This window comes from Dama dama, chromosome 16 (assembly GCF_033118175.1).
Source record: "Dama dama isolate Ldn47 chromosome 16, ASM3311817v1, whole genome shotgun sequence".
NCBI classification, from domain to species: domain Eukaryota; kingdom Metazoa; phylum Chordata; class Mammalia; order Artiodactyla; family Cervidae; genus Dama; species Dama dama.
In genome coordinates, this window is record NC_083696.1 from 38,376,950 (window position 1) to 38,403,720 (window position 26,771).

Below are 26,771 nucleotides of genomic sequence, written 5' to 3' on the forward strand. Positions count from 1 at the left end.
GAAAAGAAGACATGGCTGTGGAGGTCACTTTTTCTCTCTTACAGATGGGAGCTAACAGTTTTGAAACCACTCCTTTAAAATGTATTTAAGGGAAAAAAAAAAAAAAGCTGGGACAAGTTGGATCCCCAGAATTCAAAAAGACATGCCTGATCTTCTTCTTTGATACTGAATGGCCATGGTATCATTTGGAAGATGGGGAACACTGGCCTGTTAAAGTGTCTCTCAACTGCAATACCATTTTACAACTAGACCAGTTCCATAGAAAAGAAGAGAAATGAGAAGAAGTGACATATGTATCGCTCTTTATCTCTCTGAGAGACATGCCAGACTTAAGTCATAAGGATGCAGATTTGGGTATGAAACCTTCAGCTCCCTCCTGTCCTCCTACTTTGCCCCTATATCTGGGGCTCCCAACTGAACAGGCTGAGAATCAGGGCATCCTTTCAGCAGGGGTTGCCTCAGTCTCAGGAGAAATTCAAACAGTACCAATTGTAGTCGAGACTATTTAGAGGATTCAGAAAAGTATATAACTAAACAGCCTCTTGATGAAAGTGAAGGAGGAGAGTGAAAAAGTTGGCTTAAAGCTCAACATTCAGAAAACAAAGATCATGGTATCCGGTCCCATCACTTCATGGGAAATAGATGGAGATACAGTGGAAACAGTGGCAGACTTTATTTTTTGGGCTCCAAAATCACTGCAGATGGTGACTGCAGTCATGAAATTAAAGGACACTTACTCCTTGGAAGAAAAGTTATGACCAACCTAGACAGCATATTAAAAAGCAGAGACGTTACTTTGCCGACAAAGGTCCATCTGGTCAAGGCTATGGTTTTTCCAGTAGTCATGTATGGATGTGAGAGTTGGACTATAAAGAAAGCTGAGCACCAGAGAACTGATGCTTTTGAACTATGGTGTTGGAGAAGACTCTTGAGAGTCCCTTGGACTGTAAGGACCAACCAGTCCATCCTAAAGGAAATAAGTCCTGAACGCTCATTGGAAGGACTGATGTTGAAGCTGAAATTCCAATACTTTGGCCACCTGATGCGAAGAGCTGACTCATTTGAAAAGACCCTGATGTTGGGAAAGATTGAAGGCAGGAGGAGAAGGGGTCAACAGAGGATGAGATGGTTGGATGGCATCAGTGACTCAATGGACATGAGTTTGAGTAAACCTGGGAGTTGGTGATGGACGGGGAGACCTGGCGCGCTGCAGTCCATAGGGTCACGAAGAGTCGGAGACGACTGAGCAACTGAACTGAACTGAAAAGTATATAGAAGAGTTTACGGGACTAACTTACTTCATGACATTACTTGGAGAGATGTAATGCATATCTTGGGACAGATGCTGACTCCTGACTTAAGAGCTCGAGTTTTGGGGGAAGCTACTACTTTTGGAGATGAATGGCTTGAACATGAGACAAGGGGAAAGAGGGAACATGAAATAGCCCTCCTTCCTACTGGGAGCCAAACAGTTCCCATAACAGAGCCACTTTGCCAGATGTATTCTTGTAGGACTTGAGTAAGCACACGCTAAGACTTTAAACTATGCTCAGTTGGCTGACACAGAACAGGGAGAGAAGGAAATTGCTGATAATCTCCTAGTATAGACTACAGGAGACTCTCCACAAGTTTACTGATACCAATCTTGAAAGTGCAAAAGGAGGAATGATCTTAAAAGACAGATTTCTCACTCAGTCAGCTCCAGATATCTGCCATAAGTTACTAAAACAGGCATTTGGACCAAATCAGTCTTCAGAAAAACTGTTACAGCTGGCTCAGTTGGTATATCATGGTAGACAATAAGAGGAGGAAAGTAAGAGGCAAAAAAGAACCAGGCAAAAGACTGAAGTCCCAACAAAGGCTGTCAACCTGTTCGGAAACAGCCTGAGAAAAATGCCCAGAGGGACCCAGGTGATAAGGGCCTGACTTGTTATTACTGTGGAAAGGAGGGTATCTTGAGCAAGATTGCCCTCAGGCATCTAAGCTCCATGTCCTGTCTGCAAAGGACCACACCGAAGAAGAGACTGCCCTCCTAGGTGTAGGCCCGAGGCAGGGGTCAGACTCTCAAGACCATTGGGACTGAAGGTGCCAGGGAGTCTCCACACAAGCTCCCATCCTAGTAACACTTGAGGAACCCTGGGTATTATAACTGTGGGGGGCCAATCAGTCGATTCTCTTTTGGACACTGGGGCAACTTTCTGCTCACTAAAGCCCCCTGGCCTGCTTTCCTCCTGCTCCACTACCGTAAAGGGGCTGTCTGGACGAGCCAAATATTTTTCAATCATTGATTGGAAGAATGTTTTCTAGAGTTAAACCTAGATTAGATCATTCTCTACCTATGACTTCAAGACAACTGAAAGGATTCTTGGGCATTACAGGCTACTGCCACATTTGGATTCCATGTTATGGGGAATTTGCTTGGCCTTTATAACTGAGGCTCAGCAGGCCCAAACCAATAAACGAGTTTGGTCTCTAGTCACTCAAAAGGCTTTAAAGGCTCTTCAAATTGCTCTCTTGCAGGCTCCAACTTTGAGCTTGCCCACAGGATCAGAGTTTAGTTTCTTCGTTACTGAAAATAAAGGCTATGGCCACATTGCTTAAGGGTAATTGTTACTATTGTTTTGCTAATGCATAAACCTCATAAGTTTATTAAAGGGCGAAATTTTATTGTACTGACTTCTCATGGTAAGTGGGATCTTAAACTCTAAAGTTCAGAGCAACAATGCTCCACCTTTAAAGCTGCTGTAACTCAAGGGGTGTCAAAAGCTCTAGGAATAGAATATCACTTACACTGTTCCTGGAGACCCCAATCTTCAGGAAAGGTAGAAAAAAGCTAATGACATTATTAAGAGACATCTGCATAAGCTAACTCAGGAAAAACAAGACAGTTGGTTTAAAGTTCTACTTGTTGCTTTAATGAGGGCTCAAACTGCCCCTAAGAAGGGACTGTCTCTATGACAGGCTGTTTTCCTGCACAGATATTGTCATAGATCCTGAAATCTTAAAATTAACTATGTAACTCAGCTTTTAGCTTTCCAACTGACATTACCAGGAGGCTAACACCTGACCCAGCCTTTGAGTCAAACAAGCCGCTGCTGAGCCAGGAACCAAGATGGGCCTGAGAATCTAGGTGGGCTTGCTTCTGCTGACTCCAAAAGTCCGGAGTCTGCCGTTTGACCCTCATGACAGTGCCTTCCTGTCCTGGACTCATTCCTATGCTGCATTCCACAATCAGTCTAATTGCTGGGTCTGCAGAGCACTCCCCTCCTCATCAACTGAAGACTTTCCATGGTGAGTTTCTCCACTTTAAGGAAAGGACTTTCTTCAACTCTGAGAATACCTTCACTAACAACAATCATATGTGATCCTCTTCTTGATCTGATGACATCTAACAATCCTAAGACAGACTGATGCAACTATGGACATAATGTAACTTATATTCTGATCATGCTTTAACTTGGTTTAATGACTATTTTGCTGCACAAAAGAAGGTAAATGGGTCTAGATATGGTGGTTTTCTACCTGATGTTTATCAAATATGGGATGAGGTCATATGGCTAACTCCTAAAAAAGGGACACCTATTATCTTATGCTCCCATATGCTGGGAACAAATAGAGCCATCCCCAGAAGTTAGCCAACTTAATTATAATGATTGGAGACAACTGGGATTTTTGCCTCAAGAAATCTACAATGCAGTCAGTCCTGTGTTTTCGAAACCCAGTTCAGGTCCCCCTCTTGCCTGGCCAGGAACTGATTGGGACTGGATCCCTCAGTCATGCTGGTTCGCTCCAAACGGGGCCTACTGGATATGTGGTTCTTACCCATGGGTGTGGCTTTCCGCTGGCTGGATGGGAAGATGCACCCTAGGTCTAACTTTTCCTCATGGCTTCATATTCTCAGAACTTCCAGAGAAGCCTCCTATCTACCACACCTTAAAACTCCTTGGGCAGGATCTGTATTTCACTGGCATGATCATCTGCCTACAACATGCGCTCCCTCTCTGGGAACTACAGATCAGATGTTATACTACAAGTTGACGCTCTAACTTTCAGCCCTTAATGCTGAACAAATACAAATTAGAAAGGTGGTTTTACAAAACAGATTGGCCTTAGATATTCTAACGGCTACAAAAGGAGGAACTTGTGCCATTATTCATACCCAATGCTGTACATATATAACAGATATGAGTACTAATGCTACTCACTTTACTAAACACGTGAATAAGATGATTCAGGCTGACGGATTCTCCTGAAGCCTCAGTCACCTCACTTTGGGAAACATTAACGAGCTCCCCACAGAGGAAAACTACCTGAACTGTAATAATTCTAACTGTTCTGTTTTTACTGTTTGCTCCCTGCATCTCTAACTGTATAACTGGATTTGTTTCTAACCGTTCGAAATCTTTCCTGTTACAAATGGTTGTCCAGGCTCCTACGAGAGCCACAACCTCTTCCAACTATTATTTGGGGCCCCTGGATCAGAGACCCTCAATATGAGGGTTAGGAGAATATGTTGCCTCAACAACTTAGGAGCCAAGTAGTTATGGAATGAAAATGATGCCCCTTTCCCTTGGCATCATAATTCTCCTAAAAGAAAAGGGGGGAGAGAGAGAGTCAATTCCTAGACAGATTGACAAAAAGTCCAGGATCTCCGAGGAAGAGAAAGGGGTCTGGGGTTCTCAAGGAGGAGACAGGGGTGGAATTCTCAAGGAGGAGGAAAGGACAAATGCTTATTTTTTTCTCTCTCTCTACATTCCTTTTTTTCTTTAAACCCAGAACTGATGATTAGAAAACAAACAACTCAGTTTAAACTCTGTAATAGGGAGTATATAACAACAATGTATCCTGTTTGAGAACAGTTTCTCCTTCCTGAAAACCTTCTGACTAATTCTGTTATCTTAAAATGTATATTACAGGAGTGGGTCTGGTTCAGTTCAGTTCAGTCACTCAGTCCTGTCCGACTCTGCGACCCCATGGACTGCAGCACGCCAGGCTTCCCTGTCCATCATCAACTCCTGGAGCTTGCTCAAACTCGTGTCCGTTGAGTCGGTGATGCCATCCAACCATCTCATCCTCTGTCATCCCCTTCTCCTCCTGCCCTCAATCTCTCCCAGCATCAGGGTCTTTTCCACAGAGTCAGTTCTTCACATCAGGTGGCCAAAGTATCGGAGTCTCAGCTTCAGCATCAGTCCTTCCAATAAATATTCAGCACTGAGTTCCTTTAGGATGGACTGGCTGGATCTCCTTTCAGTCCAAGGGACTCTCAAGAATCTTCCCAACACCACAGTTCAAAAGCACCAATTCTTCAGCGCTCAGCTTTCTTTATAGTCCAACTCTCACATCCATACATGACTACTGGAAAAACCACACTTGACTAGATGGACTTTTGTTGGCAAAGTAATGTCTCTGCTTTTTAATATGCTGTCTAGGTTGGTCATAACTTTCCTTCCAAGGAGAAAGCCTCTTTTAATTTCATGGCTGCAGTCACCATCTGCAGTGATTTTGGAGCCCAAGAAAATAAAGTCTATCACTGTTTCCCCATCTATTAGCCAGGAAGTGATGGGATCAGATGCCATGATCCTAGTTTTCTGAATGTTGAGCTTTAAACCAACTCTTTCACTCTCCTCTTTCACTTTCATCAAGAGACTCTTTATCTCTTCTTCACTTTCTGCCATAAGGGTGGCATCATCTGCATATCTGAGGTTATTGATATTTCTCCCGACAATCTTGATTCCAGCTTGTGCTTCATCCAGTCCAGCATTTCTCATGATGTACTCTGCATATAAGTTAAATAAGCGTAAGCAGGGTGACAATATACAGCCTTGATGTACTCCCTTCCCGATTTAGAACCAGTCTGTTTTTTCCATGTCCAGTTCTAACTGTTGCTTCTTGACCTGCATACACATTTCTCAGGAATACCAGGTGGTCTGGTATTACCATCTCTTTCAGAATTGTTCCAGTTTGTTGTGATCCACACAGTCAAAGGCTTTGGCATAGTCAATAAAGGAAAAGCAGATGTTTTTCTGGAACTCTCTTGCTTTTTCGATGATCCATGGATGCTGGCCCTAGGTTCTATTTGGCTGGCAAATTTTCAATGAGAGGAGACCGATACTTTCAAACAAAGAACATTTTATTAATTTTTTATTTTTATATATTTACTGGCTGTGCCACATGACATGCAGGATCTTAATTCCCTGACCAGGGATGAACCCCTGTTCCCAGCAGTGGAAGTTCAGATCCTTAACCACTAGACCAGAGAAGTCTCATCAATGAAGCTGTTCTTTAGTTGCTAAGTTGTGTCCGACTCTTTGTGGCCCCACGGACTGTAGCCTGCCAGGCTCCTCTGCTCATGGGATTTCCTAAGCAAGAATACTGGAGTGGGTTGTCATTTCCATCTCCTGGGAATCTTCCTGGACCAGAGATCACACCCATGTCTCTTGCACTGGCAGGCAGATTCTTTACCACTAAGCCATCAGAAAAGCCCTTATCAACAGAGTACATTATAGCAATTAAGTTCACTTGATTCAATAAGATGATGTATTAACCACTTTCTACCTCCAGGCTCTTTTGTGATCTCTTTCCCATAAGAGAATCGGATTAGGTTCAGTCTCAACTTGTATGAACCGAACAATCTGGCTGACCGAACCTCACCAAACCACTTCTCCAGTTGGAAAGTGGGAAACAGCACTTACTCTCAGGGTGAGGTGAGAGAGAATGTGTTTATGACAACCAAACATCTCACAATTCCTGGGACAGTCCATCTCACAAAAAGTTTGACCCCGACACCCACACAAATATACTCTAGGGAATTCCTTGGCCATCTAGTGGTTGGGACTCTGTGTTCTAACGCAGGGGGAGTGGGGGGCTCTGGTTTGATCCCTAATCTGGGTACTAGGATCCCACATGCTGCAGAGTGTGGCCAAAAATTAAATAAATAAATAAAACTCATTAAAAAATACAATTTAACTTGCCACTTTTCAAGACCTGATTTTAAATTGAGAAAACAGGACATTTGGAAGGTGGGATAGAGATTTGTGCATATTCAGAAAGTATAACTGGGTTGTCGCTAGAAAAGTAAACTTAAGATATTACATCCATCTGTCACATAAAAGTTTTTCAACGCATAGGAGTCCGCCCTTCTCTCTGGGTGAACTCACATGCAGCAGGGAGGAAGGAAAAGAAATCAAAGTTCAGCTCACTGGATCTACTTTCCTCGGCTAGAGAAAACCTGAAAGATCCTGAGAGGCCACAGAAAATAAAAGATGAAATACTATTCACCTAATGTAGCTGAGTAACCCTGTGGCTGGAAGGGAATCCATGGGGTAGGTGGCAGATACACCCTTAGACAGTTCAGTTCAGTCGCTCAGTCGTGTCCGACTCTTTGCAACCCCATGAACTGCAGCATGCCAGGCCTCCCTGTCCATCACCAACTCCTGGAGTTTACACAAACCCATGTCCATCGAGTCAGTGATGTCATCCAACCATCTCATCCTCTGTCATCCCCTTCTCCTCCTGCCCTCAATCCCTCCCAGCATCAGGGTCTTTTCAAATAAGTCAACTCTTCGCATCAGGTGGCCAAAGTATTGGAGTCTCAGCTTCAGCATCAGTCCTTCCAATGAACACCCAGGACTGATCTCCTTTAGGATGGACTGGTTGGATCTCTTTGCAGTCCAAGGGACTCTCAAGAGTCTTCTCCAACACCACAGTTCAAAAGCATCAATTCTTCGGCACTCAGCTTTCTTTATAGTCCAACTCTCACATCCATACATGACTACTGGAAAAACCACAGCCTTGACTAGATGGACCTTTGTTGGCAAAGTAATGTCTCTGCTTTTTAATATGCTATCTAGGTTGGTCATAACTTTCCTTCCAAGGAGTAAGCATCTTTTAATTTCATGGCTGCAATCACCATCTGCAGTGATTTTGGAACAACTTCAAGGCAAAATTCCACATGGATCCTTTCATCACAAATCAGCTCTTTCATGAAGCAGTGTTTTAAAGGGAGAGTCGGTCAGGGGCTGTGACATCTTGCCCACAAGATGCAGGCACTGTCCCAGGAGTTCGACACAGATTATCCTATTGAATTCTACAGCCAATCTGCAATGCAGGTATAATATATAATTACCACTGAGGCAGAAGAAAAGAAAATTCAGGAGGTCAAAGGACTTGCCCTCATTTGTAAAATCCACCAATGGAACACCATGATTCAAAATCTCTGCTCTCAGAATCTGTTCTTTATGTTTGCATTTGTTTGTATTATCAGGTTTGTTATTTTTTCTGAATATAATGAAAGCATATATACCAAGTAAGGGAGCAGGAAATGGCAACCCACTCCAGTATTCTTGCTGGGAAATCCCATGGACACAAGAGTCTGGTGGGCTACGGTCCATGAAGCTGCGTAAGAGTCAGACATGACTTAGCAACCAAACAACAAAGGGAGCAAGTCAGAACTTTTTTTTTTCTGGCCACGTCATGCAGCTCATGGGATCATAGTTCTCTGACCAGGGACTGAACCCAGGCCTGCAACAGTGACAGTGTGGAGTTCTACCCACTGGACCACCAGGGAATTCCCAGCAAGTCAGAATTTCAGAACCGGCTCTCTGTCTGCCCCAGTGTCCCCAGTGTTGCCGTGTCACCAGGCAACCACTTCCTCCTCCACCATGTTCCCTCCTTTCCTGTTCAAGCAGTGAAAACACACCCAGTACACGCGCTCCAACTCAGGATCGGCATCACAGGCAAAGCTCATCAGAAACTGTGGTAAATCTGCATGACGCACTAGCATGCTCCCCCTTTCCTTTCTGGAAAGATCTCTGCCTCTGGGACTGGAACCTAAGCGACGGAGGCTCACAATTCTATGGGGAGAGACACGTAGCCTGGTTACTGAGAGCTCAAGGCCACACCACCTCAGAGGACAACACAAGCCAAAGGAAGTGGCCTTCGTTTGGGCGGGGAGATGGGGTGCAGAAGGGAGCTTCAGGGTCTCCAAGTCGGGTCAAAGGAATGCCAAGCCAGGCTGTCCCGCGGGAGGACACCCAGGAGGGCAACTACTTCCAGCTAAAACATCAATAAGCTCATGCTTGGAACTTCCCTAGTGGTCCAGAGGTTAACTTTTGGCCTTCCAATGCAGGGGGTGTGGGCTCGATCCCTGGTCGAGGAGCTAGAATCCCACGTGACTGGCAGCCAAAAAATCAAAACATAAAACACAGAAACAATATTGTGACAAATTCAATAAAAGCTTTAAAGATGGTCCACAGTGAAAAAAAAAAAAACAATAAAAATGGTCATGCTCACGTTTGCAGAGTCCTTGGTGGTTTGTCTGCACAATCTTTCACAGCCACCATCTTTTTATACCCTCATGACTCTATGGCATCAGCAAGGCACATTTTATATCATTTTTACAGAGGGATCCAAATTCAGCAGATACATGGAGACTTCAGGCTCTAAAACCAGGGTCAGTTACAGCAGAGCCGGGATGAGAAAGCAGGCCTCCTAATTTCTAATCCCCATCTGTCCCCTACAGCTTGCTTCTTCACTGAAGCATACAAGGAAGATAATTAAAAGAAAAATCAATAAATAATATTAATACAACAAAGAGAAAAGAGCGAAAGAGTGGGAATTACCACTTTTTTCTAGTCTGGATGAATGGGTTCCCTGTTCCCTAGCACAGCCTCCCCTTCACACTTTAAAACATATTTATGGTAATTTCACAAGCTTACAGTCTGAATGCTAAGAAGAAACCAGAATTATACAAACATCTTTCCTTTCCAGAATAATTACATGGCTGGCCTTTATCTGGTTAATAGATTACATTTTCCTCTCACTTAAGACACTATATCTACCTCCTAATTTTCTCATGAACTGAGGCTGAAAAGAAAAGACACGTGTTACAGAGAAATGCAGAGGTTTTAAAATGTTCTTAAAGACACCAGAGAGAATGCCTAGTTTCAAAATCAGTGGCAGAAAATGCATGAGAGACAGAAGTACTGATGTGTTTTAGTAAAATCTGTATTTATCTTTACACAGACTGAAGGAACTGACATAGACTCAGAAAAGACACACCGATCAAAATGTAGGGGTGTGTATGTGAGTGTGCACATGCACACGTGGATGTGAGCACACTTGCATGTCTCAGAGTGTGTGGGGGAAGAGGACTGAAAGCTATCAATTTGGGTTCCTTTTCCTTTTTTCCCAGTGAAGGCTTGCTATTTGAGGCTTGCTACTTTGACATAAAAGATTTCTTATTAATTTTTATTTTATATTGGGATATAGACACTTAACAATGTTGTAATAGTTTCAGAGGGACAGTAAACGGACTCAGCCACACATATACACGTATCCATTCTCCTCCTAACTCCCCTCCCATCCAGGCTGCCACGTTAACATGGAGCAGAGTTCCCTGTGCTAGACAGTAGGTGTTGGTTATCCATTTTTAAAAGAGCAATGTGTACATGTCCATCCCAAACTCCCAAATTTTTGAGAAAGTATTTCAGAAATTCTGCCTAAAGTGAACTGTCAATGCTTTAGGAAGGGACGGGGAAAAAAATGGAGAAAGCCAAGATTTCCATATGAAATGGATCATCTCTGAATGGGTGAGCCTTGTTACCAAAAGCAGGAACAAATTCTCAGCCTTATCAACTGATGAAGATTCCCAAACTGAATGCCTTTTAGTCAAGCAACTGCAGCTATAAGTCATCAAAAAATATTCACAAATAACAAAATAACTATCTTATGAGAGTCAAAATTAAGATGGGAAATGTGCTGGTCTCCAAGAGGGGGGTGGATTTCTTTTAACTTAGAACCTCAATTCTGCTATTAAATAGTGGAACTTCCACACAGGAAGTTCCTCAATCAGCGCTCAAAAGATCTGGAAGCCCAAACACATGAACGACGTATCTTCCTCTCTGCCTCACTTACTTCTCATTTCTGGTCAACAGCAGACTCAGCACAATTACCTGTGGTCATGGACTAGACACAGACAATGAATTAAAGCTTGAGAGTTGTCTTTCAGCAAGCAGAAATGTCTAGTTCATCCCATGCTTGTTATATTACAGCTATAAAAATCTCATTTCCCAGTACTTACTAGCTAACCTGTATCACCACTCACCAATTTCCAGAAAGAATCTGTTAAAGAACTAACCCATCCACCAACCTCGTTACATCCTCCACTAACCAATCAATTAACTGGAACCAGACAGTGTTTTCAATAGAAAAACAAGATGACTGATGGGGATCAAAGGGCTTAAAACAGCATCTCTCTCCTCTCTGAGCTTGTGATTTAAGGACTTATAGGTCAGCTCTCTCCTGGGTGAAACATAAAGAGATCAAAAGACCACTTGCATTACAAGGTAGCGTGCCCCGGGGGCCAGAGCAACTTGTCAGTAAGTGCTCCCAGAGCCCAGAAGGAAACATTATGGATTGATGGGTTTAGAAGACACATTATGAAGAAAAAATGACTTAAATGGGGCCTTGAAGGATGTGCTGGCAGACAAAAATCACATGCTTTTCCACAGAAGGGGCTGGTGATTTCTATTGCATGTCCATCCTATACAACCACAGCCTGGGGAGATGAAATATCTCACACTAACTCTTAGAAGTTAGGCTAGGATGAGTTTGATTCCTGCTTTTAGTAATGAGGGTCTAGAATGAGGTGCTCTCAATAACTTAGTAAGACTGGCTTTTGAGAGTTAAAATGTAGAATCCACATATGACTGAACAAAAACCAAGATGAGCATAGCCACATAAAGAAAAAGAGAGAGAGACTGCCTCCCAGGCACTGAGCTGAGTCCATTACCTCGCTGATGACTTTCACATATAAGGGAATATACACTGCTGGGAATTCTTAGCCATGGAAGTCTGGAAGATGCCTACAGAAGGCAAAATTTTGTGACGCTTACCCATGAAGCCTACAGGAGAGAGGAAACTTTAGGAAACAGTGTCTGCACATTTCAGTGTTGAGAAAAGAGCATCCTCAAGTGGACACCGGTGTACCCTTGCTGCCACGAGACTCAGAGTTCTTGGTCTCCTGCAAGAGGGCTGCCCCAGGTGCTCTCAGCCTGATAAATATTTTTTTAATACATTGACTTGCACGTGGAATCTTTAGTTATGGCATTCAAACTGTTAGTTGCAGCTTGTGGGACCTAATTGCCTGAACAGATATTGAACCCAGGCCCCCTGCATTGAGTGTGTGAAATCTTAGCCATTGGACCCCCAGGGATGTCCCCAGCCTGATAAATATTAAGTGCTAAATTTACTTGTCTTTAAAAACAGCAACAATGTCAAAATTTTTTAGCTAGGCAAAAATTCATAATTTTCTAAAATATATATATATATATATATATATACACTATCCATACTATGTATGTATGCAAAAGTTTTTCTACTATGCTTGATAAAGGCTTGAGAAAGAACAACTACAACAACAACAAAAAAAATGATGGAGAAATTGGAAAACATAAACTAAATGAAATGGGAGCACTGGATATGTAGATTTACCTGGTCTTGATTACAAACCCACACGCCCAACTTGGGAGGATGGTTTATGAGCGAGTGAATGTGCTGGTTTGTGCGTCATTTCCCACTGACCTGGCCTGTTAGCATCCTGACATCAAGCCACTGCTGTGAGAAACAGTGCTACGAGCTGGCCTCAACAAGAAGACTCTCTAGAGCATGGTGTAAACATGGCCCACATTTAGGCACCGCTAAGCTGCAATGGGCACAGTCAGGAAAGCCGCCCTCACGGGAGCCCTCAACACAACGGAGCACCGACAAGAGCCAAAGGCCTGTTCCCTGGGTTAGATGGACAGGCTAAGAGCATGTCCTCCAATCTCCCCACTGATATTTTTAGTTGCTCACTCATGTCCGACTCAGGGGACCGCATGGACGGTAGCCCACCAGGCTCCTCTGTCCGTGGAATTCTCCAGGCAAGAATACTGGAGTGGGTTGACATTCACATCTCCAGGGGATCTTCCTGACCCAGGGACTGAACCCAGGCCTCCTGCACTGTGGGCAGATTCTTTACTGTCTGAGCCACCAGGAAAGCCCTCTAATGAAAAACTGGCGATAATTACATCTGCTTTACAGGACTAGGACTGCTGTGACGATCAACAGTTCAAAGCACTTAGAAAGGATGACGGATTTGCAGTTGTCATCCTCATAACCTTACAATCAGCATGTCAATGGGAAAAATACTAACCTAATGTCTTATGGGCACTTCCTCCACCACCTGTATCATCAGCCGCCCTCCTCCAGGAAGATGGGAGTCTGCAGGTTATCAGCCATTGTACTGTCCAAGTAAGATGCGCCCACTCCACATACAGAGCTAAGGACTGGCCGACGTCTTGTAGCAGAACACATGGGTTGAGGGCCCAAGAACAGTGCCATCAGCTCCAAGCCTGGGGATAACTCACCACGTAGAGCTTGCGCCAGATGACAGCCCATTCCCGCAGTGTGGAGGTAAGCTCTTGCACGAGGGGCAGCTCCCCAGGAATCACGGTCTCGTTCTGCCTAAAGAGAACAGACAGGCTCCCTTCACTCCGGGGGGATCGTCTGTGATTTTCCTGATGACATCATGATCCTCAGAACTCAAAGATGGGGATGGGGATGGGGCTGATTGGTCGTGAAACCAAGCAAAACTTGTCCATTTAGGGGAGCTCTGGCAAGTTTTATCACATCTAGCATCCGAGAAGAGAGAACAAGCTTAACACACCACGATTCTCAAAATGAATTGTCTCTACAGTGGAATGGATATGGAGTCCAGCCTCTACTTTCTCTTTTTTTGTTTGTTTTGCTTTGTTTTCTGGTATTTTTTGTTATTCTTTTTTTTTTTTTTTTTTTTGGCTACGCCCCATAGCTTGGGGGATCTTAGCTCCTGGACCAAGGACTGAACCTGGGCCCTGGCAGTGAAAGTGACGAATCCTAACCATTGGTTGTTGCTGTTTCGTCACTAATTCATGTCTGACTCTTGCAATCCCATGGACTGCAGCACTCCAGGCTTCCCTGTGCTTCACTATCTCTCAGAGTTTGCTCAAACTCATGTCCGTTGAGTCAATGACACCATCCAACCATCTCATCCTCTGTTGTCCCCTTCTCCTGCCCTCGATCTTTCCCAGCATCAAGGTCTTTTCCAATAAGCTGACTCTTTGCATCAGGTGGCCAAAGTATTGGAGCGTCAGCCTCAATCCGTCTGATGAATATTCACTAGGCTGCCAGGGAAATCCCTCTATTTCCCCATTTTGGATCCTTCCAGGAACCTTGAGTACAGTAAGCCCCCTACATACAAACCTTCATGTTGCGAACTTTCCAAGATGCTAATATGCATCTGGTTCCAGAAAGGAACCAGAACCTGTGCCGTCAACATCAGGTGTGACTGACATCAGTTTGCCCTCTGTCTCCTATTGCTGATGATCTTCTATCTCCATCATCTCCCACTCCTCCAGTCAGTAACTCTTCTTACCTGTTGACTCAATGGCAGTGGCTGTATGCCAGCTGATGTACTGACTACTGTACTTTTCAAGGGGCTGTAAGAGTAAAAACGCTTCTTGTTTGCTTCTTATGCATCATTTGTGTGAAAAGTACTATAAACTATGACAGTCCAGTACTATACAGCCGATGGTGTTAGCTGGGTACCTAGGCTAACTCTGTTGGACTTAAGAACACACTCCCTGGAATGCAACTTGTTCATATGTAGGGGACTTACTATACCAAGCTAGGCTGGCTTCAGCAATTCCCAGGGATGGAAGCCCAAACTGAGTCCTTTCACTGGTTCTGCCAAGTTGCCATTTTATAAGTTAGGGTGGGCAAGTGGAGGGGTGTTCATGGCAGAAGGTCCTGGGGCTTGGAACCTCACACGAGACCTGCTGGGGGATGAAGTGGGGCCCTCTTTTGCAGCAGAGCTTGGTTTGCTTCTCATTGCTGGCTACCTGCACAGAAAACATACATATACCAAACCCTCACTTACTCACAGTGCACGTTCAATACAAGGCAGACGTGACATTCATGCACATAAATCCTGTCTGGTATTTTTATGATTAGCAAAAGGAGAGAGTGAAAGCAATCTAATGAATGGGGATTACTGGTGGAATTTCCAGACATCAATAAGAATACAAGATGCCCAATTAGGTTTGGATTTCAGATAGATTTTTAACTGTAAGTATGTCTCAGGAAATACATGGGACATGAATGTAAATAAAAATTACTTTTTACCTGAGTTTCAAATTTAACTTGACATTCTGCATTTTACCTGGCAACCCTAGTTATTGGGAACATGCCCCAAACTCTGGCTTTCCTCCAATGTGGCCGAGGCTAGTGATCCTGGAGGCTGCCCAGGAACAGTCCATCAGAAAGAAGATTCTCCAAAGACTTCCTTGCGGTCCAGCGGTTAAGAATCTGTCATTTAAGTAAGGAGTGTGGGTTCGATCCCTGGTCAGGGAACTAAGATTCTACATGTCCCAGAGTGTAACCAAAAATTAAAATAAATAAATAAAACTTGCTTCTGCTTTTTTTTTTTTAATTAAAAAAAAAGGTGGGGGGGGGAAGGTTCTCCAGTAGGGGCAGGACACATGGTTTTGAGTCCTGATTATGTGTGAATTTGGGCACATCTCCATCTATCATCTGTAAAATGATGGTGCGGAATTCAGGGCTAAGAATGTTCTCTGTGGCTGTGAGCCAGTATGCCTCTGTGACCCACTCCTTTCTAACAGCCCTAGAATTCCTGCTCCAGGCTTTCTTTATTCTCTCCTTGATGCTCCTGCCCACTGACTCACCATCAAGAAAGTGAATTTTCTCTGCAGAGCACAATCACACATATTAGTTAGTTCATACAATTTTACATCAAGTTCACAACCAGGGACTTCCCTGGTGGTCCAGTGGTTAAGACTCTGGGCTTCCACTCCAAGGGGTGCTGGTTTGATCCCTGTTTGGAGAACGGAGATCCCACTTCACACGCCATGCAGTACAGCCAAGAAAGGAAAAAATAAAAAAAGTTCAGGGCTAATGTGGGGCCAGATTTGTTTTCTCTGATTTGCAGGGGGAAAGCCCCAGGCACACTGACTTGTCCAAGGTTCAGAGATAAATAGCACAGGTTGTAGCTTGGTCACCTGTCATCCCCCAAGGTTCCGAAAGAGAAGGTTTTCAAGTCTTAATGGCTAAAGAGCACCAAATGTTCATGTGTGTGTGCATGCACGCACGCACGCACACACACACACACACACACACACAGAGAAGCATGCATTAGTGAACAGCTGGTGCAAGAGGAAGATGCAGGCCCTCTATGTTCACTCATTATCTGCCTCCACTGTCCCAAGGAAGGATGCAAGGGAGGAAAAATATCAAAAGAGAAGGCAGAAGGAATGATGTCAGGAAAAAAATTTTATTTCCCTTTCATCCAACAAGTGGAGTTGAGGCCCTGAGACAAATAATGCACAAAATGATACCTTATGATTTCATAAAACCTGTAATGATACTGTACCTTTACCTCACCTGTTAGGCATTTTCCTACATTAGAACTTACCCGCGGTCTTCCACAGTGGCCTCTTTCAAATGGATGTACGTTTCAGGGAAAATACCCTGCGGACAAAAGAACTTGGGTTATATGCCATAAAAGTCCCCGTCCAACATACTCTGAGGAAAATGTAATTCAAAGAGACACGTATTCTCCAGTGTTCACAGAAGCACTATTTACAATATAGCCAGGACACAGAAGCAACCTAGATGTCCATCGACAGATGAATGGATAAAGAAGATGTGGTACATACACTATGTACAATGAAATATTACTCAGCCATAAAAAGGAACAAATTTGGGTCATTTGCAGTGATGTGGGTGCAGTCAGTGTCTGTCATACAGAGTGAAGTCAGTCAGAAAAACAAATAACACATATTAATGCATATACGTGGAATCTAGAAAAACGGTACAGATGAACCTATTTGCGAGGCAGGAATGGACACACAGATGGAGCAACGTGGTGGGGGGTGGACTGGCAGAGCAGCATTGACACAGACACACTCTCATGCGTCAAACAGATAGCTAGTGGGGGCTACAGGATGGCATGGGAACTCAGCCTGGTTCTCTGCGAGGACCTAGACGGGCAGGATGGGGAGGAGGGCGGGAGGGAAGTTCAAGAGGGAGGGGATGCACACACATACAGCTGACTCATCCTGTTACACAGCAGAAAATAATACAGTGACGTAAAACAATTATCCTCCAATTAAGAAAAATATCAAAAGTCCCTCAGATCACTATAAGAGCACAAACAGCAGCAAGTCAAGGGGCTGGGGGGGGGGGGGGCAGGGACACCAGGGCACACCTACAGTCTGCAGTCACGGCTGCAGGGCGTCAGTTACATAGGCTGGCTACCTAAACACTGAAAACGTGTAACTGAATCCTGGGGTTCAGAGACCTCAAGATGAACACTTCGTAAATGAACAGGCAAACATGCCCAGGGTCAGCTCAGAGCAGTTAATAGATCCTAAAATGCCTCCAGATTCTACACAGCATGAGGTGCTTCTCTTAAAGGGTTTCGGGTAATTAGTAGATGGAGGGCTATGTACTTAGTGGTCCATAAAATTATGGTCATTTTCTAGACTCATTCCTCTCAGCACTTTCACTTAAACAAAATGCATGGAATCAATTAGGCCTGGTTATTTTTAGCCTTTTCCAGTCTCAAACTGCTCTCCATTCTAAATCCCTAAGAGGCAATTTGATGTCGGTATTAAGACACTGCCTGTGGGAAAACTATGCCTAGAAAGACCTAAAAGAAACCCTGGAAACTGGTCAGGAGCAATCTGCAAAACCGCAGACTGAACCTCACCCACAGGAAGCAAGCCATGGATGTGAGTTTTCTTAAAACCAAAAGCTTCTGCTGTTCAACTGCATGGTGTGCTCATCAATAAGCAGAAACACTGCCATTCAGAAAGGCACCACTGGTCCCTATTTTACGGTACTTTTCAGGCCAGACAAGCAGAGGTACCGGACTCACCGGAAAGTTCATTTGGGTTTTTATGCCATCTTATGGAAAAACCTAAATGAACTTTTGGGCCAACCTAACAGAAGAAGCTGTTTAACAAGCACCATTAGCTCAACTTGCTTGTAGCCCTGAGCCTGTTAAAACTGCGGCCCCGTGGACATGCCACGTCGGGGGTAGCTGACCTCAAAGGTGGGAGAGGAACAGGTCACACCCTGGGGACCCAGGTCAGAGATGCCTGTGTACTGAGTGATCCTTATTCGTTCAGAGCCAGAAAAACGAGTGTATTTCAACCAGCATTGGTTGTGCATCTAGTTTTGTGTATTACGTTTATCTGAGCAATTCTCTCCTTTCTCACTTTTAATCCTCTGCCAATAAAACAGGAAAACAGCAAGAAAATTTGAGACTGTGCTGCTCCCGGCAATGGTGATGACAAGGTAGATCCTGCCACTGCCTGAGTCAGAAGCAGAATGGCCTTCCTTTCCCTCCAGGCAGGAAGAACCAAAAAAACATATAAAGATACCTGCCGCTCCTCACTTTGAGAAAGGGGCAGGCATAGGGTACATGAGTGAGAAAGCATAATCCCAATCTTGTTACTGATAAAGACCCAGAACACACACAGAGACAAGGTAACATCAACCTCTTTCATGACAAGGACAGGATTCAGTGATTTTTGAAAACCAATCACAGAGTTAAACACTAACAAAAATTCAAAGTGTGTGTAATTTCTTTGGGGTCTGATTAATGGGTTTCTGAAGCTCCAGGTCAGTCTTTAGGATGCCAAAGGAACCTTGGGTGCGTCTTCCTTTTGCTGCTGCTGCTGCTAAGTCGCTTCAGTCATGTCCGACTCTGTGTGACCCCATAGACGGCAGCCCACCAGGCTCCCCCGTCCCTGGGATTCTCCAGGCAAGAACACTGGAGTGGGTTGCCATTTCTTTCTCCAATGCAGGAAAGTGAAACGTGAAAGCGAAGTTGCTCAGTCGTGTCCGACTCTGAGTGACCCCATGGACTGCAGCCCACCAGGCTCCTCTGTCCATGGGATTTTTCAGGCAAGAGGACTGGAGTGGGGTGCCACTGCCTTCTCCATTCCTTCTACTAGATGGATGTAAATGTTTTGTTGATCCCTATCTTTGTGGAGAACCAGACTTGCCTGCCCAGTGCTCACCTTGGGGACAGGATGCTGAGTGAAATTAGCCAGACACAAAAGGACACATGCTGTCTGACCTCACTTGTATGAAGGTCCTAGAGTAGTCAGATTCATAGAGACAGAAGAGAACTGGGGTTACAAGGACTGGGAAGAGGGAGGAAGGGGAAGCTTATGTTAAATGCTTATAGAGTTTCAGTTTGGGATAATGAAAAAGTTCTAGAGATGGTGGTAATGGTTTCATAACAATTTAACTATACTTAGTACACCTCAAATGTACTTTTTAATTATTTTTTCATTTATTTTTATTAGTTGGAGGCTAATTACTTTACAATATTGTAGTGGTTTTTGCCATACATTGACATGAATCAGCCATGGATTTACATGTGTTCCCCATCCTGAACCCCGCTCCCACCTCCCTCTCCATCAACTGTACATTTTAAAAGAGTTAAGGGACTTCCCTGGAGGTCCAGATGTTAAGACTTCACTTTTCAAGGCAGGGGATGTGGGTTCAATCCCTGGTGGGGGAGCTAAGATCCCACATGCCTTGTGGCCAAAAAATTAAAACATAAAACAGAAGCAATATTGTAATAAATTCAATAAAGACTTTAAAAATGGTCCACAGTAAAATAGAAGAATTAAAATACTAATTTTCTGTCAAGTATACTGTACAACAACAAAATAAAACTGTCCAGAACTCATAAAAAGGTGGTGCATTTAATAACAATGAACCACTCAAAGTAGCAGTTAATCAGAAGCCATATTTTCAGGTTAAAATGAGATGTGAAACTGTTGGTCCCAAGGAATATCCTTCCAGAAGATTTTTCAAATCAAGAAGATAAAGGATTGATTAACTGTTTCATACACCTAAAACTTGATGACTATGCTCCAAATAACAGGGAGAAATCCAAAATAGAAACATTCGTAACCTAAGTGGCTTATTTTGTAATGGAGCCCTGGGTTGGATCCCTGGGTCGGGAAGATCCCTGGGGAAAGGAATGGCACCCCACTCCAGTACTCTTGCCTGGAGAATCCCATGGACAGAGGAGCCTGGCGGGCTACAGTCCATGGGGTCACAAAGAGTTGGACATGACTGAGCGACTAACACTAACACAGGCAGCAATCATAGCAGATAATTTATACTGTGTATGCAGACATGATGATTTTCACATTAAGAGTTATCTATTTTGCTGCATTTCCACTGTTACTTGTAGGCATCACCGTTCCATGGTAGCATTTTTCCACTTGCAGCCATTTAATTGCTCTTGTAAATCTGAGACTATAGGCTTATTCTTTTTTTTTTTTTTTTTAATATTTGTTTAGTGATTTATTTTGGCTGCACTGGGTCTGGGTTGTAGCACTCAGGATCTTTTGTTGCAGCACAGGGGCTTAGAAGCCCCACGGCATGCGGGACCTTAGTTTCCTGACCAGGGATGGAACCTATGTCCCCACTCGACCACCAGGGAAGTCCCTGTAGGCATTTTCTGATGCCATTCTGACACACAGAAAGCCAGAATAAACCTAGGTAATATATTTCTGATTTCCAGCCTCTCTCCACTTTGTTTTTGCTTTCTCAGGGCAACCTATCCACTTGCGTTTAAAAAAAAAAAAAAAAAAAAGAACTAATGACTAGATATTACCCTTATCCTTACTTCCACAATCCTGCCAGGATCAATAACCAGTTTCCGCAAATCTCTTGGCTTCTTCCATTTGCAAAACCACTAGCTTGTTTTATCACCACTCTAACCGATTAAGTCTGCTTGTAAATAACACCAGAAATTTCCACTGAAAACAATAGGCTTTTCAAATAGCTCTTCCCCTAAAGACTGACAAACAAGGAGACAGCATTAGGACAGCATTCCAACTAGGCTGGACTGCTTAATGAAGGCGTGGCAAAGTTGAGCAGAATTCATGACAGCTGACTTTGAATTCTCTGTTTTGCCTGGATCTACCAGAAAGATATTTCAACTTGTAAGTCAACAAGTAAATTCATGGCCTTTGTTTGTCTTGTTATTTCACTCAATTACAAAGTTTAATTATCAAGAACTGAGAAAAGCTCTTACTGAAATAATTCTTCTCAAGAGTGAGACTGGAAGTTTGACAGGGTTTTAGGAAAATGAATACAAAAAATTTAAAAACACATTGAGACTTTGTCATTTAGATCCTAGTGAAGCACCCCATCAACTTCCCAAAGCAGACAACAGATGGATTCTGGTGTATTAGGACATAAGATGCCTTAGAGATGCTCTAAAGAGAGTCTTACAGACTGCAGACACTGAAAGGAAAAACTGTGCTCTGGGACCTTGTTTCAACAGAATTCACCTGCATCAGTTAAAAATATAAAATTCTGTTTGGTCTTAAAAGTTTGTATGATCTCATCCAAGTGGCTTTTTATGAGGATTGGTGATTAAGTGACGTTAAGTATTGCTGAACTTGAAATTTAGAACTTCAAAATTATTCACTCTAATCCTGCTTTGAAAAATAACTTGTGCTTACGCTCAGTCATGTCCAACTTTTTGTGACCCCGTGGACTGTAATCTACCAGGCTCCTCTGTTCATGGGATTCTCCAGGCAAGAATACTGGAGTGGGTTGCCAGGTCCTCCTCCAGGGGATGTTCCTGACCCAGGGATTGAACCCAAGCCTCATGCAGCTCCTGCATTGGCAGGTGGATTCTTTACCACTGAGCCACAGGGAAGCCTGAAAAATAGCTACCACTTCCATAATTGTGAGTAAAATAAACACTGATAGAGTTCAACCGAAATCAAGAAGCAGAAGTAGCTGTAAACTAGGTTCCCTTGTTAACAAGCGCACTAGAAGAAAGTCTTTTGCTCTGGTCCTAACATGCTCTCATTCACACCAGAACATCTGCTGTCTTGGGTCCTTATATAAAGGCCCAGGGAAACTAAAGTCAGCAAGAGTTTACTCCTTTAATAAAATGATTTATCATTATTTTCACTATACTTAAGTAGAAAATGAAGACCCAGAGGCACAAGCATCTAACTGTGGGTATAAAAATTCAGCATCAGAATTTTAGGGAGGGATAAAAGGACTAAAACTGTGGGAGTGGATAACCACATTAAAAGCAAACACTCCTTTATTTTGGTAGATTATTAAATTGTCAGAGTTAATAAACTGTGTGTGTGTACATACACATGTGCAAATACTGACTGCTGGTTGAGCATCAACAATACAGAAAGCTTAACTAGGGCAGTCATGGTTTTAAATGGCCTATACCTTCTAGAAAGGTGTTTTTCTGGGCCCACCTTTTTAAAATGAGTTTTTATTGGAGCATTGTTGCTTTACAATGGTGGGTTGTTTCTGATGTATAACAAAGTGAACCAGTGATATGTTTGCACACATCCCCTCTTTCATGGATTTCCTTACCACTCTGGAGCACTGAGTAGCTCCCTGTGTATACAGTCGGTGCTCACTAGTCCCCTATTTTATACACAGTAGTGCATGTAAGTCAGTCCCAACCTCCCAGCCCACAGCCTTTCTGAGACTTGTGTGCGAGCACCTCTCTTGTCTGGTGCTGTATTTGTAAAGTAAAACCTGTGGGTTTGTGTTTTTTTCCTTTTATTGAGTTCTTGATCGATTCTGAAATGTTCCTCTCACCCTTCCTAATTCACTCTTTTGGATGGGAACTAATTGTGAAATAGCATGGCCCCATCAACACTGTTCTTTTCAAAAGAAAGTGCTGACAGGCCATGCAGTGCCAGTCCGCAGTATCACAGAAAAAGTGCTGACCTGACCTGAAATAAACCGAGAGGGTATTAACCTAACTCACAGGTTTTCTTTAGCTTGACTATTAGCAGCTTTGGCACTGGGGAAAGGAGCCCACGAGGGCCAGTGTTTTTCAAATTCTTTGCCCATGATGGGACAGCAACCCAGCACGACTGTCATAAAACATAATTAAAAATAAGACAAAATACTGTAAACTTTACACCTAACACAAAAGTTTCCTGAAACGTGACTTACCACGGCATTCCATTTTCTATTTCTCAGTTTGAGTTGTAAAAAGATGTTGGTTCTAACCCACTCTGTTAATTTCGTGTGAGTTTCACAAGTTGGAAAACTAGGACTCTGAGGACTTTCCTGGTGGTCCAGTGGTTAAGACTCTGCACTGCCCAATGCAGGGGGCGAAGAGTCAACCCCTCGTCAGGGAACTAAGATCCCACACGCCAACGGTGTGGCTCCCGCCAATAAAAAACCTACTACTCTGGTTTTCCATTTTATAAAAAAGGAAAGAGTCAGGTGGAAATGGGGAGACCCTGTGGTTCTGGGATTTCAACACGGGAACTGAAGGGTAAACAGAGGAGCCCCCCATCCTCTGATACAGAGCAACATCCCTAGATGACCACATTGCTCAGCTCAAGAGACCAGAAGGCCTGCAGAGGCCCTACCCGGGGTGTCAAATTCACCTCCAGCTTTTATCCTTGAGTTGGCTGGTAGGAAATACAGCCAAGGGACTTGGACTCTTTCACCTGAACAGTGAGGTCAGACAATTTGCTTTTGAATCCACAGAACAGCCGTCAAAGAGAAAGCAAACTGGGCCCACAGACAGCAGATAATGGGTCAGATCAGACAACACAAGACTGGCAGCAGTAGATTTCTAAGTAGAACACTGAACCATAAGCCATACCTTTTTAGATTTATTCTGGAGAGTGTATCCTCTGTACCAACCTGTCAGGGAAGAAGAGAAGACAGAATCGAGTATGTTACCTGGGACAATACACAGACATTAGCAACATACATCCTCATAACCCGGGTCTCCTGCATTGCAGGCAGATTCTTTACCATCTGAGCCACCAGCGAAGCCCATGGTTTGGGTGTGGACATGGGAGTCCAGGAGACCTCTAGCAGACAACATGAACATTTTCATTTATTATACAGTAAAAATCTAGATTTATTTCAGAGCTGCACTGTCTTGATAACTAAAGTATTTAAAATTCACTTAGAATCACGCCTCATTACTTCTCCTTTGGAGAAAGGACCAAATAAATAAATAACAAGATGGAAGACAGCTCAGTCTCTTAACACCTTAATCCCTTCCAGTCATTCATTAAATGCTTTTGCATGAATGAACATGAACTTTCATCCATTTATATACATTCTGTGAGTTACCTTATACTACTAAAATAGATATTTTTAAGTAATTTATATATATTCTCTCCTTCTTGTTTTCTCTCCCACCCCCATGCCCCTCTCTCCCAGGATAAGAACCAATATTCTGGAACAATTTTAAATCAGAGTAGCAAACCTTTTATATATATATATATATATATACACACACACATACACCCACCTTATATATATACATATATGTATGTATATATCAAACCTTATGTATATTTACACCTAAAAACAAACTGAAACAAATAAAACAACATTTTAAACAATTCTTGGCAATGCTGCAATACTCCTCTACATAAAAAGATTTTATGTGTTTGCTTAACAAGGCTTTAAGTAAAGTTTTTAACTTCCTTCTAAAAATTCCAATCGATACACATATTCCTATGGATGTTTTCCCACCCTCTATCTTATAAAGGGAATATATAATTTAATCTATCCATAAATAGATAGTGGATAATGAATATTTATTGAATACCTAATACAGGTAATTCACTGATAATTTTGCTCATTCCCTATAACCATGAGGCATTAGAGTGGTTATTCTGCCTAAGTAAACCTTGTCAGCAGTCCAGATGTATAAAGCAGCCATAAACACACAATGAGTACAGGCCAGCCATAATGGAAACTTCAGGCATACTGTTTCTGGACAAAATCATAATTGGAACACACACATGCATTCCAATGTTCACAGCAGCACTGCTTACAATAGCCAAGACATGGAAGCAACCTAAATATCCATCGACAAATGAATGGATAAAGCAAATGCGCTTCATATACAGAACAGAATACTGCCCAGTCATAAAGCAGCAATGGATGGGCCTAGAGATTATCGAACTACGTGAAGTCAGAAATAACACAGGATATTATGCTGTGGACTGGTATCTTTAATTAGGAGTGGTGTTCCCTGTTCAGATATTTTTTTGTCAATCATGGGCTTTGCTGCAAATCTATAACCAGTCCACAGCATAATACCCCATTCTAACCAGTTAAAAATAGGAAAATCCTTAACACTTTTGAATGCTGACAGTTTAAAATTTGTGAAAATATTAATAACTCTATGCTTCAAGAAGGTAAATTCAGCTCCCTAATATATCCAAAATAGTTTGTGTCCAGTGTTGGATGATTTTATATAGAACAAATTATAGAAGAGATCTATTAGCAGATGCATGAAATTAAAAAAAAAATTTTTTTTGAAGTGTAGTTGGTTTACAATGTGTTAATTTCTGGTGTACAACAAAGTGATGTAGTTATGTATACATTTATATATGTGTATCTGTGTGTATATGTTCTTTCTAATACTCCTTTCCATTATAGTTTATTATAGGATATTGACTATACTTACAATAGCCAAGACATGGAAACAAGACTTTAGTCTCTTCCAAGCAGTTTTCATCTCTTTATGTCCCATAAAACCAAGATATTGTACCACAGACTAGGTTCACTTTCAGAGGGGAACTTACCAATACTTTTGTAAATGGTGTTTTTGCACAGCTACCCATCAGAGAATTTTTTTTTTAAACCTCCTAAGCCTTCTCTAGGAAATGGCAACCCACTCTTGGCTGAAAAATCCCATGGACAGAGGAGCTTGGCAGGCTACACAGTCCATGCGATCGCAAAGAGTTGGACACGACTTAGTGACTAAGCAACAACAAAGTCTTCTCTACAACTGTGGTCTGTGTACAACTCCCTCTAAAGACTCATGATCACCATGCTCAATTCTACAAAATGAACACTCACATTCCATGGCATTGGGTACCGGCAGAACACTGTTTCTGGAGTATTCATCATACATGCTGAAGACTTTATAAATTCAGCTGCTAATAAATCCAAGGGAAATGGTAATAGTCCAAGAGTATACTTGCTCATTTCCACATTACAAACCAGAGTTGTGATACAAGCGAGAACATGAATTTCCAATTAATGCCAACACCTAAAGCAAGATTATTACAGTTAAAAACAGTACACTACTGGCCTGATGAAAGCATTATCAACAAGCAGCCATAATCAATGAGTCGTGTGAACTGGTTGGAATCTCAGTTGCTGTCTTAAAAATGAAGGGAATGGTGGAGGGATGGTAAGTCCAGAGGTTTAAGTGAAATTACAATCTCACTTTTATTTTAGGTGAAATGACAATCTCAAAAAGCAAGCTTCTGGCAACCATGGGGAACTTCAAAAGTAATTCTCTGCAGGGACTTCCCTGGCAGTACAGTGGTTAGGACTCCACAGTTTCACTGACAAGGCCTGGGTTCAATCCCTGGTTGGGGAGCTAAGATCCTACAAGCCACAGTGCAGCAAAAAAAAAAAAAGTGATTCTATGCGAAAGGTTGATTGGTTTGGGAAAAGAATCATTTCTATTTTCCCGGGGCTGACCCAATCCATAATAAAACTGCCCCCTCCAATTTAAAAATATCAGAGAGTCCCTAATTCCATTGTCAAAGTCACTTACTTAAGCTGGTTTCTCAGATAATCTCTATCAGCCAAGATTTCATCATCACCTGCTCCATTTCGCCTCACCTGTCCAAATGCATCTCTGG

General features: G+C 42.8%; 1 protein-coding gene across 2 annotated transcripts in view; it reads right to left on the reverse strand.

Moving 5' to 3' along the window:
- DOCK5 (dedicator of cytokinesis 5) overlaps positions 1 to 26,771 on the reverse strand; it is a 275,156-nt gene that overhangs the window by 155,490 nt on the left and 92,895 nt on the right. The window contains exons 3-5 of one of the 2 annotated variants that reach the window (XM_061163865.1): positions 23,747 to 23,787; positions 16,508 to 16,563; positions 13,407 to 13,503 (exon numbers count right to left, since the gene is read on the reverse strand). In XM_061163865.1, coding sequence (XP_061019848.1) covers positions 13,407 to 13,503; positions 16,508 to 16,563; positions 23,747 to 23,787 — 194 coding nt within the window. Of the gene's footprint in view, positions 1 to 13,406; positions 13,504 to 16,507; positions 16,564 to 23,746; positions 23,788 to 26,771 lie in introns of those variants that run through there. The other variant, XM_061163866.1, reaches the window with a different exon arrangement.